The 13,094-nt window shown below is 42.0% G+C and overlaps 1 protein-coding gene across 1 annotated transcript in view; it reads right to left on the reverse strand.

The window, feature by feature from the left end:
- KIAA1324L (KIAA1324 like) overlaps window positions 1-13,094 on the reverse strand; it is a 169,046-nt gene that overhangs the window by 33,895 nt on the left and 122,057 nt on the right. The window contains exons 8-13 of the mRNA XM_006022111.3: window positions 12,975-13,063; window positions 7,544-7,724; window positions 6,011-6,139; window positions 3,952-4,042; window positions 1,587-1,689; window positions 576-713 (exon numbers count right to left, since the gene is read on the reverse strand). Of these exons, the coding sequence (XP_006022173.1) occupies window positions 576-713; window positions 1,587-1,689; window positions 3,952-4,042; window positions 6,011-6,139; window positions 7,544-7,724; window positions 12,975-13,063 (731 nt within the window). The remainder of the gene's footprint in view (window positions 1-575; window positions 714-1,586; window positions 1,690-3,951; window positions 4,043-6,010; window positions 6,140-7,543; window positions 7,725-12,974; window positions 13,064-13,094) is intronic.

The following is a 13,094-nucleotide window of genomic DNA, read 5'->3' on the forward strand; positions in this document are numbered from 1 at the left end:
TGTTGAATCAGAATCTAAATGCAGGATAGTTTGCAGTAAAAGATATAAAATAAGAGATGCTGCACAAGTACAAATGGGATTAGCATCATTAACATCTATAGCATTTGCTTTGCTCTCCATTTCTCAATTTAGCATTTTAGCATTTTGCTGTCTCCTACTGATGAAGCAGGACAATACCAAGTTTGTGCCAGATGAAAGCAAGGTTCAGCCTAAAATAAGGGAGAGATCCTGGCCTCTCCCAAAGGATCATTCACATTTTTGGAGGCTACCCAAGATGTCTTGCTATCCAGATTTTCACTGTTTTTGTTGTCCTTTTGCCTTTTTATTTTTAGTGAACCACTTTGCACCTTCCTACTTAGCCATTATTAGAAGTACAATATATTCCCACTGTGTGACCCCAAATACAGATGGTAAATACAGGGTTTCTATTAAGTTGGACAGCAGGCCTATGCCAGCTTTCTCTATAAATGAAGCAAGAAACAGGCTTGAGTGGGTGGACTGGGATTTTGAGTACTTGAGTGAATTTCAGAGGGAGGCTCTCCTGTTAAATCCTGGCTTAAATATCAAATACTTACATCCTGGCCTTCGTTTATTCTCTGGAAGGCCCATGTGAACGTGAAAGAAGCATTTTTGGAGATAATGTGAGTGTAGGACTGTTTCTCTTTACTTCTTTCCCAGGATTCCACCACATTAGTGTTTTTTCTATTAACATCCTACAAAAATCCATAATAAAATAGAAACAATATTAATGAAGGAGGTTTGAAATATAAGAATATTTTATAATAATAGTTGATGCTTAATGTATTGAGAAGGCCTTTTATTTGTATATGGTGCTTAGCAATGGACAATAAATACATTTGTCTCTATTTCTCCACAACTGGCAATTTTTAAGTAAAGAATGGGAGCTTTTCTGAAGCAAATGCTCTAGTTCAAACAAAAACGAATTGAGGAAAGTCCTGTGACTTATGTTATACAGGAGTCAGACTAGGTCGATCCACATGGTCCCTTCTGACTTGAAAACTGAAGAAAATAGATGGGGTAAATCCAGGCAGAGTGAGAGTAATGCCAGTTTTTCAGAAAGTAGATGCTAATTTTGAGCGCCTCCATTTGAGGGACATTCTACTTCTTGATGTCTCATGTCAAAGCAATGAGATGAGCAGGGGGTTCAGCAAAGGGCTTAGTGATCGCCTGACAGTCTAGTATGGGTAAGAAGAGTTTTTCCTTTCCTGTGCCCTTTACCCTGAACATGACATCATTAGAAGGTGAAATTCTGATCCTAGTGCAGTCAACTGGAGTTTTATCAGGTCAAGTCAAAAAGGACAGAATGCGGTCCTTTTTTCCATCAACTTACTGATTGTTTTCTGTTCTTCAAAGAAGAATGAGATCATACCACAAATGATGGAGAAAACTTGCTAGATCATCAATTAAATCCACCTACAAGGGCACTGCAGATACTAAACTAATGCCACACTTAATCTTCATCATCGTAAACCTAGTGCAGCTAATCGCCTCTATGTACAGATATTAAAGTGACATGTGGAATGCCAAGCTCACTCGTCTGTCATGGAGTAAAAGGTCTCACTTACCACCATAAAGTACAGCACGCAATCTGCTGAACAGATGGTCTCAAAAATAAATGTAATCCGTCCTAGTTCCGACCCAGTTGCTCCAGTCACTGACGTTGGAGGTCTGTTTAACAGGGAGGAACTGAAATATTTACAAAGTTCTCTACAAACACTTAGCAGTCAGTCAAACTATTTCTTTTTCAAATGCCTGGAGAATTTAAAATTCATTCACACAAAGTCTGCCCCGAACAGAAGGCCTGGTCCATCAATCCTTGCAGCACTGCGGGTTGGCTACAATGACATTTTTGATTAGGAGTATGATTTCATTAGTGATACTGCTATATCACTGCAGTCAGTAGGGTGAATACAATTATGCTGGTGTACAAGTGTCTTATTCTTGTACAGCTTATTTTCTTTCCCAGATGGGAACAGCTAAATTAGTTAGGCAGCATATTTATGCCACCATAATTGTGTCTGCACTGGAGGAAGGGGACGGACCACTTTAATTATACTGGTTTAGCTCAAGTGGCATAATTTTTGTATCCAAACAAACCTGCAAATACTATAACCGTAAATGCTGGAGGCTGCAACTGGGAGAGGACCGATGGAAAAAACATTAGTCATACCAGACATTTTTACATATGCATGCGTCACAGCACTGGGCACTTTGAAAAGCGCCCGGCACTGTGACACTTGCGGTTATATAGGCAGTGAAATGCACATCAGTGCTGAGAAAATGGCAGCAAAGCGCTTTTGAACTAAAACACCTCAGAGATGCTTTAGTTCAAAAGCACACTGCTGCCATTTTCTGCATGTTGACATGCATTTCGCTGCTTATACAACTGCACGCAGTGCAGTGTAGTTTGCCTCAGCTTGCATTCGGAGCAGACTCAATTAATCAAGTCTGCTCTGAAGCAGTGGATCTCCGGTGTGTTGCAGGAAAAAAAGTATGTGTATAATGCCCAACTAGTTCACCCACCCTTTCAGCATCCGCTCTCTGCCACTGTGACACAGGATATGGAACAAGATGGCCCTATGATCTGACCTAGTAAATGGCAGTTCTTATGATACCAGGCTGTATTTGCAACTCGACTTTGACCTAACCACGGTGCTAAAATAAAGACATAGAATTTAGTGACACCTAAAATTATCCCAGTGATTTACTGCACTGAATGCCTTGGAAACCACATCGGCATTAGGAAGTAGTTTAGAGCCTGGTCTAAGTCATGTGCCTACCCCTTACCTTTCCATCGATTGTGTTATTGGGTACAGCAAAGAATTTACCAGTAAGTATATATATATATATACATACATATATATATAAATAAATCTAATTATGCAAGTTCTCTGATTCACTTCTAGAGGAAAATATTATCCATAAATGCATACATGTAACATTTGGCTGGATTAAGGTCATAGCCAATGTCTGGATTCACAAAGGCTTTGATTTCAAATATGTTAGTGTAGATTTTATGCTGCAAGCTGCATGCAGGACTTGCACATAGGACTTAAATATGCTGCAAAATGCTGAGTGACTCAGGGTGATGCTGAGTACACACAAATCCCTCCCGGGACCCTGATACATGTTCAAATTAAAGTCAAACAGAAACCAGCTAGAGAGTTATTACACATTTTCAAGCACTAACATTATTGTTGGTTGGGTCTTTTTATAGCTGGATAGTGATTTTTATTGTGTGATAATTACTTTGCACTAGTGGCTGGTCTTACTTTTCACATGTGGCCGGTCTAAATTAATTTAGCAATTAACCAGGCAATAAAGTAATATGTGTAATGTTTAGTAGGAGCCTACGGTACAGAAGCAGGAGAAGGTGGGGCATATCACAGAAGATACTCACTGTTCCACTGTGATCCCTTTCAGGGTAATTTTTCCTCTACCTTCTGATGGGAGGTGGGGCTGTCTCATAATCTAAAAAGATATAACTGGCCTTGTGTCCTAGAAAGCATCACACCATTAACTTCCAAGTCACTGCTCACTTGAGTGAGGTCCATGGGATGCCAGCCCTAATATCAGGTTTACTTTACTTTGACTTCAATAGAAATTGCACCTAATTTGCTCCTGTTCAAGTGAAAGCAGTTTGGTCCTTAGCAAACAGCAAAGATCCTGACTCTGCTATCTGATGTGTAAAGGACTCCTCCACCCATATGGTGCTGAAGCGACTTCAGTGGTGTCTGCACAGATCTGATGACAGATTTGGGGCATGGGATGTCAACAGCCCCAGTCACAATAACGTATGGAGTAACTGGTTACTTATAAATGATCTAGTACTGAAGAACCAAACTTTGTTTTCCAATCAGGAGTTAATGTAAAGCAAGTGCAAGAGCTGGCAAATAAAATACAAACTGACAAAGAAACTGTGATCCTTACTTAAATCCTGGGATGTGCAGATTCAGGATAAGAAAATCATTGTCAGAGCCCCCTGCCCCGCTCTGAATATGGTCACCAGCCACCTCCCAACCTGCAAAGGAAAAAAATCCACATTTCCAGAAACAGACAGTTTATATAAAAGTGTCCTCATCTCTCTATATAATACAGGGGTTTTCAATAATTCAGTAAATAAATTAGTGATTGAAAAATATAATTGGAACAAATTGTCAAAAAACTAATTTCTTTTAAAAAGGAAGACATTTTCAGGATGGATATCAGCTCCTGGACATTGTCCATGTCAGATGCAAATGTCACCTTTGAAGCTGTGATTTAACAAGAAACTTGAAATTCAGTAAATTGGGGTCAGACTGGATGACTGGAATGGTCCCTTTGTGCTCTAAAATCTATAATCTAGGAATGTATGTGCTTAAGTTTAAGTATGTGGTTTGAATTATGTTAGTGAAGCAGCCTTATCATGCACCCTAGAGAGCAGTAGTTCTTATACAGAACAGGACAGGAGCAGTTCCTCATAGGCGCACACAGAAGTACAGGCATAATAAATCTCTGAATAGGAACATGTCCACAGCTGCACTGTGACTGCTTTCTGCTGCCACCTCAGGACACATGCAGGGAGAAGACTCTGAAGACACCAGGTGTGGGGTGTTTCCTCAAGTCTCAATGATCAGGAAAAATGACATTAAGGATAAATAGGAAGAAACTACAGTACAACAAAAATGTGGACATTTATTTTCCTATATAACCCTTAGCTCACTGATTCTCAACCAGGGTGCCAGGACACCATGGGGTGCCTTGAGAATATTTCAAGTGTGATGTAAAATGTTAGCTCTATTAGGTGAGCAAACACGATTGACAAGATAAACCCAGGGTTTTCACGTACGAATTCAGTGTTAAAAAAGCATTCTGACTGGTGTGATGTGAGGTCTTTGCAACAGAAGAATTGCTCTATTACTTTTCTGTAGTCAAAAAAGAGCAAAAACTAAGACCTGACATTTTCCAAGGGGTGCCTCAAGTCTATCAGTGCATGCCTTGAGTCTAAAAAGAACTACTGCCTTAGATGCACCCTGTACTCTGTAGCATGGCTAACTACATCTTTAATGTACTCTAAGCTGTTCAGTTGGTATAACCTGGGATCAGATCCTACGCCACCTATTAGGCACGTAACAGAATGTATATTCTTTAGCGTGATCCATCTAATGTTAAAAGCAGATAGGTTCTCCTCCTCCCCACTTTTCTGTACCTCAGAATAAAGAGAGTGTGTTACAAAAGCAGATTCATTAATGGATTTTCAGGACTTGCATTAGGTAGAATGCAATCACATTTAAGCGCCTAAGATGCCTAGCAGGTAAAATGGACTCTGGCATCTGGTCTTGTTCCAGGAAAGTTAACAGACCAAAGCTGATTTATTCCAGCTGAGTCTTGCCCTTTATTTCGTCTTGCTTGGTATTCAACAAGATGATTATCCACTGACTTATCACACCTATGTGCAATGAGAGGAAGAAAAGGAGCTGTATGCTGGGGTTAACTGAGCCAAGCACGTATTTGATGGGCCCTGAGAGTGTGAACAGACAAACACATTCTCTTGTATAATTTACTCAGTTCTGTATACCAGAGACAATTAACTAGGATCAGGAACAGGCAGGTGTGAAGCTATCCCAGGGTACCTCACACAGTAAGCAGCAATTGCTTTGCCACCACTAGGCGACACAGGAGCAAGTAATACCCTGGTTGCCCACAGCAAACAGCTACTTAAGGATGGTTGTGGACGTATGAAACTTAAAGCAATGCAAATTACACTAATAGCATTTTTCCCTGGACTCTTTTAGGAATAGTTCCCTACATGACTGTGTTGTTATCCCATGTTAGGTGTCTGTGTCATCTGTCCACTACTTTTCTTTTTTTTCTTTTCTTTTTTCTTTTTTTTACAGCAATGTAATATGTTATGCTGATTACGGAAGTGTAAGCCTCTCTGTTCATGACCTCAAATACTCTTACAATCAGTGAAGGTGAAAGATAACAAGGTAGAGAGAGACCGGCTCACCATTCATTCCATCGCACTTCGAATTTCCAACATTAAAACAAGAAGTCTTCATATTGGCTGGCAGTATGTTCCACCATTTATATTCAAACCCAAGAGCTGGTTCAGTCCCAGCTGGGCAGGCCTGGCATTCTACAGGGGAACAGCAGGGAAAGGAAATTGCACCCAAGTAATAACTATCAAATGCAGCACTTTACACAAGTATAAAGGGAAACAATAGTGTTTCATACAGGGCAACTGAGAATGAAATGGAAGATACGTGTAAAAAAAAAACTTGCCCTTCAAACCTGAATGATCATTCTTAGAATCTAAGGATGTAAGAGCAATCACCCAAAGTGCAAAGACAAAAGACTCCTTGCTGACGACTCTTACAATAAGCTTGGCTGGACAAGAATGTCCTGGGGAATCAACAGGTCAAGGTAGAATCATCATAGAAGTAGGGTCGGAAGGGACCTTGTAGATCTTCAAGTCTGATCCCCTGCCTGGGCAGGAAGAAAACTGGGCTCAAATGACCCCAGTCAGGTAGGCATCAAGCCGCTTCTTAAAGGCCCCCAGGGTAGGAGCCAGCACCACTTCCCTTGGAAGTTGGTTCCAGATCCTAGCCGCCCTTACTGTGAAGTAGTTCTTGTGGATGTCTAATCTAAACCTACTCTCCAACAATTTGTGGCCATTATTCCTCGTTATCCCTTGTTATAGAGGGGTGGTGAAAAAGAGTGAAAGGTCATGTCAAGTTGACATGGTCAGACTAGCTTACTTAAGGCATGCCTGTTTCTGTAGCCAATGGGCATGTCTACATGTTCATTAACTTGTATAATCCAGTACTAAATAAATGCACAGTAACTGGAGTTACTGCACAGTAGTGCCAGTGAATGCTTTTTAAGTGATGCTACTGCGCAGTAGCCTAATATTATTGCACAGTAGCATTTTAGCACTATTTGTGCTGTGATGCGCTACTGCGCAGTATTATTAGACTACTGCACTGTCACCATCTCATGTAGACACACTCACTGACACACAAGGAAGTGACGTGGTGCAAGGTATCACATCTGGCTGCTCTGATTCCACATCCTGAACAATCAGATGCCAACTTTGGTACAAGCCTAGAGGAAGGTACAAACTCACCCCTCTGACCCTGTAGCACAGTGCCTTAAACATTCTGCTCCCATGCCCCCTGGCAGGGGATGGATTAGGATGAATTTTATGCTAGAGCAGAGTAATCACTCTATCCTCCAGTGGCCCCTAAAAATAATTCTGAGGATGTTAACGCCAACTAACTAATGACAGCAATCCATTATTGCTGTAACACACCTATTCTTCATGTTCTCCATTCACCTCTCTATCCCCAAACACTGCTCTGATGTCATTTAACCACTAATTATTAGATGGATAAGAACCCTAGCTGATAGAAACACTTCATAAAAGCATAAGTAATGCACAGGCTAGTGATTTCCTTTAGGGAAACAAAACAAACATGGGTAGAAATTCACTGCAATGATCTACTGAAAAGGGGAATTCACCAGATAATAGGCCTCCTACCCTGTGTCCCATCCGAAAACATGCCCTGAGGGCAAGGTGTGCAGGAAGATGATCCATTATTGTAAAACCCAGGGTTGCAGGGAGGACAGTCCTTCCTCTCTCCAGAAGGGGGTAGCTCCATTGCATCCCGAAGATCTTCCCTACAGATTTTAGGCTCTATCCATTTATACATGATCTGAGTCTGAAATGAAAAGTATGGTGTCAGATTGTAGAATCATAAAATTATGAGAAAGTAGGCCTGGAAAGGACCTCAAGAGGTCATCTAGTCCAATCTCCTGCCAGAGGCAAGATCAAGGTCATATCTATCCTTACGAATCCAGTCTTGCCTCTTAGCAAAACTACACAGTCAATCCCAGTCAATGCAAGACATAACACCCTAAACTGCTGCATGTAAAGCAAGGGGACCATGGCCAGGACCAATGTCCTGCTGCTATAAAGGTTATCAATATACGCTCATGAGATCCTAGGAAGAGGGCCACAAAGCCCCATTACAGAAAAATGCAAAAAAAACAACCCCACAGTCCATGCCAATCTGACCATGAGGTAAAATTCCTTCCTGACCCCAAATATAGTGATCAGTCTGACCCTGAGCAAATGGGTAAGACCCTCTAACCAGGAATCTCTGGTTTTAAGTCCCAGCAGTAACACTGGCACACCCCAGTGAAAATCTCATAACTTGGCTGCAGCCAATGTGCAATGCTTCTGAGGAAAGCAGAGGAAAAATAACAACAAGACCTTGACATCATGTAGCAAGAGGATGATGAAATAATTTCTTCCTAGTCCCATGTGCCAACTAACAAAGGCCAGAAGCATGGGGAATACCCACAGTACAGCACAGATATAGCTACTCCTAGAACATACTTGATCAATGCTTATCCAGCCTCTTCTTAAACACCTCTGACAAATGTGGAAATCATTGATACCACTACTACTCTATGGCCCAAATCAGGACTGAGACCAGATTGTGCTAGGTGGTGTACATGCAGATAGGAACCTGCAGCCCTCCCTAATGTATTTCTAATATGACTTAAAGCAAAACGGAACAAGTGATTATGATGAACAATAAATATGAGGGAATGAAGGGTGAGTGCAATGGTAAAAAGATAACATGGGTGAGCTAATGGCTCCAAATGCATGAGCTAATGGCTCCAATCATTTGCAAGGATGCTGCTTTTTAATTAATAAATAAATAAATATGTGCTATCCCTGACTCCCCTTCCCATCAGGAGATCTAAAGCCTGTCAAGTCAGTAGGTCTTTCCACTGAGTTTGCTGAACTTTGCTCTGGGCCTTAATTAATTGGTTTCCTGTAAGCATCCCAACAGCCCACCACTGACCATATCTAAACCTTGTGGCTCTGGCCTTCCCATCTTTAACCCTTGCCTATTTCATTGACTCTTCGCTGTACACCACTTGGGATCTCATGTAGGAAGAGTGCCACAAAAAAAAACACTCAGGTTTTTTTCCTCTGTATTTTAAAGAGCCTAGCACAATGGAAAACATCCCTCTGAAAACCTCACAAGCTATTTATCATCTCAGCATATGCCTGTATTTCAAAAAAAATCCTAATTTTTCCTCCCATCATATTAGCACATTCTTCTTTGGAAAGAAAGTAGTACCAGATCACATGAACTCTCCTGAACTGCCACATTAAATAAGCGCTGATTTGTATGCACCAAAGTTTTAGTTCTGTATAGACACTGCAAAATAAAACTGCAACTCTGGTTCATCATGGACTGATCCTTACAGAATTTGGGTTTCTGGATTGCACTAGGCTGTGATGGCCTATAAAGGTTTAATATTTAAAAAGAAGAAAATGAGGTAAGTTCCAAAAACTGGGAAACATTTAAATTACCCAAAATTAACTGTCTCTTTATACCTCGGGGGTGGCTCTTGAGGATGATGATACTGACAACTACATTATAACTGTCATATAACAATAGGGAATTTAAGAGAGAGTTAAACAGCCCTTTTGATTCTTACTTGCAGTAGGGTTCAGATTTATAGATTTGCCTGATTATTATTTATTTTTGCAGTAGGTGTGCAGAACATTTAAAATAACACAGACCAGTGCCTTAAAGAACCTACAAAGAAGGAAAACTTGAGTGTGAGCAAACTTTACACACACAAGTAATCCCACTGAACTCAGTGGAACTCATATTGTGTATACAGTCTGTGTGAGACTGGGGCTTATCCAATCAGCCTTGAATTTTCCAAGGAGCAGGTCGATGAAAGGGGTATCTAACTCCCTTTGGACTTTTTGAAAATCTCAATTTAAGTCCTGGCGCTTACAAGCCCAATCTTGTACGCAGGAAAAGATATCCACTGACTTCACTGGCCCTTGGATCAGGTCCCTGACTCGAAGAGACTACACACACAAACATAAATGGACACAGTACAACAAGTGATGGCAAGAAAAGCATTCAGGAGTGACCTATTTGTGACTTGACTTTCAGAAATGCTGAGTGCTGACAGCTGCTGCTACTCTGGGTGCATTTGTTGCACGCTCCTGTGTGGGGAACTTTCTACACAGAGCTGTTTAATATGTTGATGAGTTCATTTTACAATACTTTGAGAGAAAGGTCATCAGGAAGGCAGAAGGAGTGGGTCTGCACTGGGAGGCTAATCAAAGCAAGTGAGCCTTGAGGAGGGACTTGAATTTCACAGCTCAATTACAAAGTAATCTGCAGGAACTGCATGACAGCACAGTACCTTAGGGTGCAGTGGAAAAGGCTATTAATTCAGAGTCATTAGAGAGGGAGGTTTCGGAGCACAAGTACTGCGTAGTAAGTCATGGGTTCAGATTTGTCTCATTCGGAAGGTCAATATTCTAAAATCGTTTTCATTAAAGCAGATTCAGACACAAAAGGTGTGTGTAATTGGCTGAAAAATTCCATCCTGTTAGAAAGTGGTATGTTAGCTGCACCTGGTTTGAGTGGATTGTGGTGACTTGCTACCCAGTGTTGGCTGAAGGGAGGTGGGAGGGGGATCTAGGGTGTGGGCAAAGCAACCCTAAATGAACAACTGTGATGTCAGCCAAGTTTCAGCAAAATTTGTGTCAGGACAATGTCATAGCTGGCAGCTGCTTGCCCCAAAAATCCAAGCTGTGATCTCAGCCCTCTCACAAAAGAGTTCCCATACGACTATGGGGAAAATGGGAGTAAAGTCCCCATTATAGTTCACCCTATCATAAATCTAGCCAGTGGATGTTCAAGATGGTTCTGGAGGCAAGTCTGTATTGTTATCAGCATCTGGGTCCAGATTTTGTCAACACCTACACATATGAGAAAGATCAAGTCAGACAGATCGTGGGCACAAGTTTGGCAAAACCAGGACCTTGCATACTATGGTGATAGTTACTGAAGGAAAATCTCAGACAGATATTTATAGTTCCTGGAGGAAGTGAGAGGGTGATCCGAGTGACTGTCCCTAAATCACTAAGGGGGTGCAATTCTACTTCCTTAACTGACAGTTTTCTAGCTGCATACATGGTGTTTTCAGCACTCATGCACAGCTAAAAATTCAGCTTTCCCTGAAGTGTGAATAAATAAGTGTCTAAACAGCTGCCAGGGTATAGGTTGTAGCTGTGTTGGTCTAAGGACATAGGCAGACAAGGTTCTTTGGGTAAGTCCAACATCTTTTATTAGACCAACTCAAAAAGTTGGAAAAATTCTTCTTAGCAAGCTTTCAGGCACAAACACCCTTTGTCAGGCTGAGAAAGTGTCTGCAGATGGTTTGTGCTCTCCCTGGATGGAGTGGTAAAGCAGCCAGAGGCCAATACGGATTCAAGAAAGCCAGCTACTGAGCATGTGCAATAAGCTACAGGTACACCGCTATATGGAAGGCTCCTCCTTCCTTTATCCTAGAAAAAGCACAAAGGAAGGAGGAGACTACCACCTTTTAGCCCTAGTTGCAGAGTGGCTAGGGCACTCCTTCAGAGAAGTGGCAGACCTGAGGTCTAAGCCCACCTCATCCTAAGGGGTTTTGAACCTGTCTCTTGCTCCAGTTTTCTAACACCACGCTCTAACCATCCTATACAGGTTAGGCATTGTCCAGTGCTCCTTTTGAAGCTTAGCCGAGACTTCCCATGCCCAAAAAAGGGTGACTGCACCCAAAAGCTTGCCAAGAATTTTTTTTCCCCCAGCTACTCAGTTGGTCTAATAAAAGATATCACATCTACTCAAAGAACCTTGCCTGCCCTTGCCTTTAATAGTCACTGGATAAATTGAATACAGAATAGTACAGAAGTTTATGCTCCCCTGTGGGTAAGGGTCCAGGCTAACACTCAGGGCCGGCTCCTTTGTAGAACAGCAGACATCTCACAGAGCCACCTACCATGTAGCTTGTGTGCATCCTCCTGGCCCAACATTTCTCCCTCTCTTATTTTACCAGAGTTAGCTTCAAAAGAAGTGCTGAAGAGTGGCATGGATAATGCCTGACCTGCAACAAGTACTCAGCCCCCCCTATACTGATAACTCAAAAAGATGCAGGTTCAAACCCCCCTGGGCAAAGGAAGTCCCAGAACCCAGGGTTTTGGCTTCCTTGGGTAGTGCCCTAAACACTCAGTGATTTTAGGGCTAAAACATGGGAGGATCGTCCTTGTGAGTCTAGCAACATTAGTCATGGGTTTCTGGCCTGCTTCATTTTTGCAATTTAGATGTGGGTATGGGTCTATAAAAGGCATACATGCACAGCTAGGGTGACCAAATGGGACAATGTGAAATCTGGGACACTGCCCTCCAAGCCCTGCCACAAGTCAGCAGCACGGCTGCAGGTAGAAGTGGGGGTGGTGCGGCAGGGTGCAACGTTGGTACTACTATTCAGGCAGCTAAGGGGATCAATGGCCTGTTAATGACCCATTGTTCCTTACTTCAAAGGTGTTAACAATCGTCTCCCTTTTCAATGGTCTTTCCACTAATCAAGCTAACCAATTTTAGAGCAATTTTGCTGTCTGCTAGGGCTTCCTATTTCACAGCTTGCACTAGTCCACCTCCCTGCCAGACTGCACACCATGCTCCGCACCCGGGGATGCTCATTTTAATTTTCACCAGCCGGCTGGGCCTGGCCTCTTAAATCCAGGACTGTCCTGACCAAACAAGGGCATATGGTCACCCTTATACATAGCCATGTGCAGGCCTAGTCAGTGCACAGCTTACTGCCCATGCTTAATCTGTGTGCACATACTTAGATGCCAACAATGTAGATAAAGTTGAACTACTTCCTGCATGTAAGTGCCAAAAAGGCCATTACATTGCTAGAAAACTGCCATTGAGATGCACAAAAGGAAGCAGGATTCTACCCTAAAAGTAACTGCTACAAAAAGAATAAGAATGCAGGAGTTACTGGCTCCCTGATTGGTGTCCAAATCAATAGACTTCCACTGTGTCAACGAATTAAAGAATAAAGTCAAACTGAGTGAGCCTCTTGCTTACCTTCCCTTCCTTATCACACGGTGTATGGATCTGGAAGAAGTCTTTGTTCGTACAAGGAGGACGCTCCATGCACTGACTAGATCCCTCATCTGGAAAGGAAGGTCGAGAAACAGAACATTA

Source organism: Alligator sinensis, unplaced genomic scaffold (genome assembly GCF_000455745.1).
Source record: "Alligator sinensis unplaced genomic scaffold, ASM45574v1 scaffold1216_1, whole genome shotgun sequence".
Classification (NCBI taxonomy): Eukaryota; Metazoa; Chordata; order Crocodylia; family Alligatoridae; genus Alligator; species Alligator sinensis.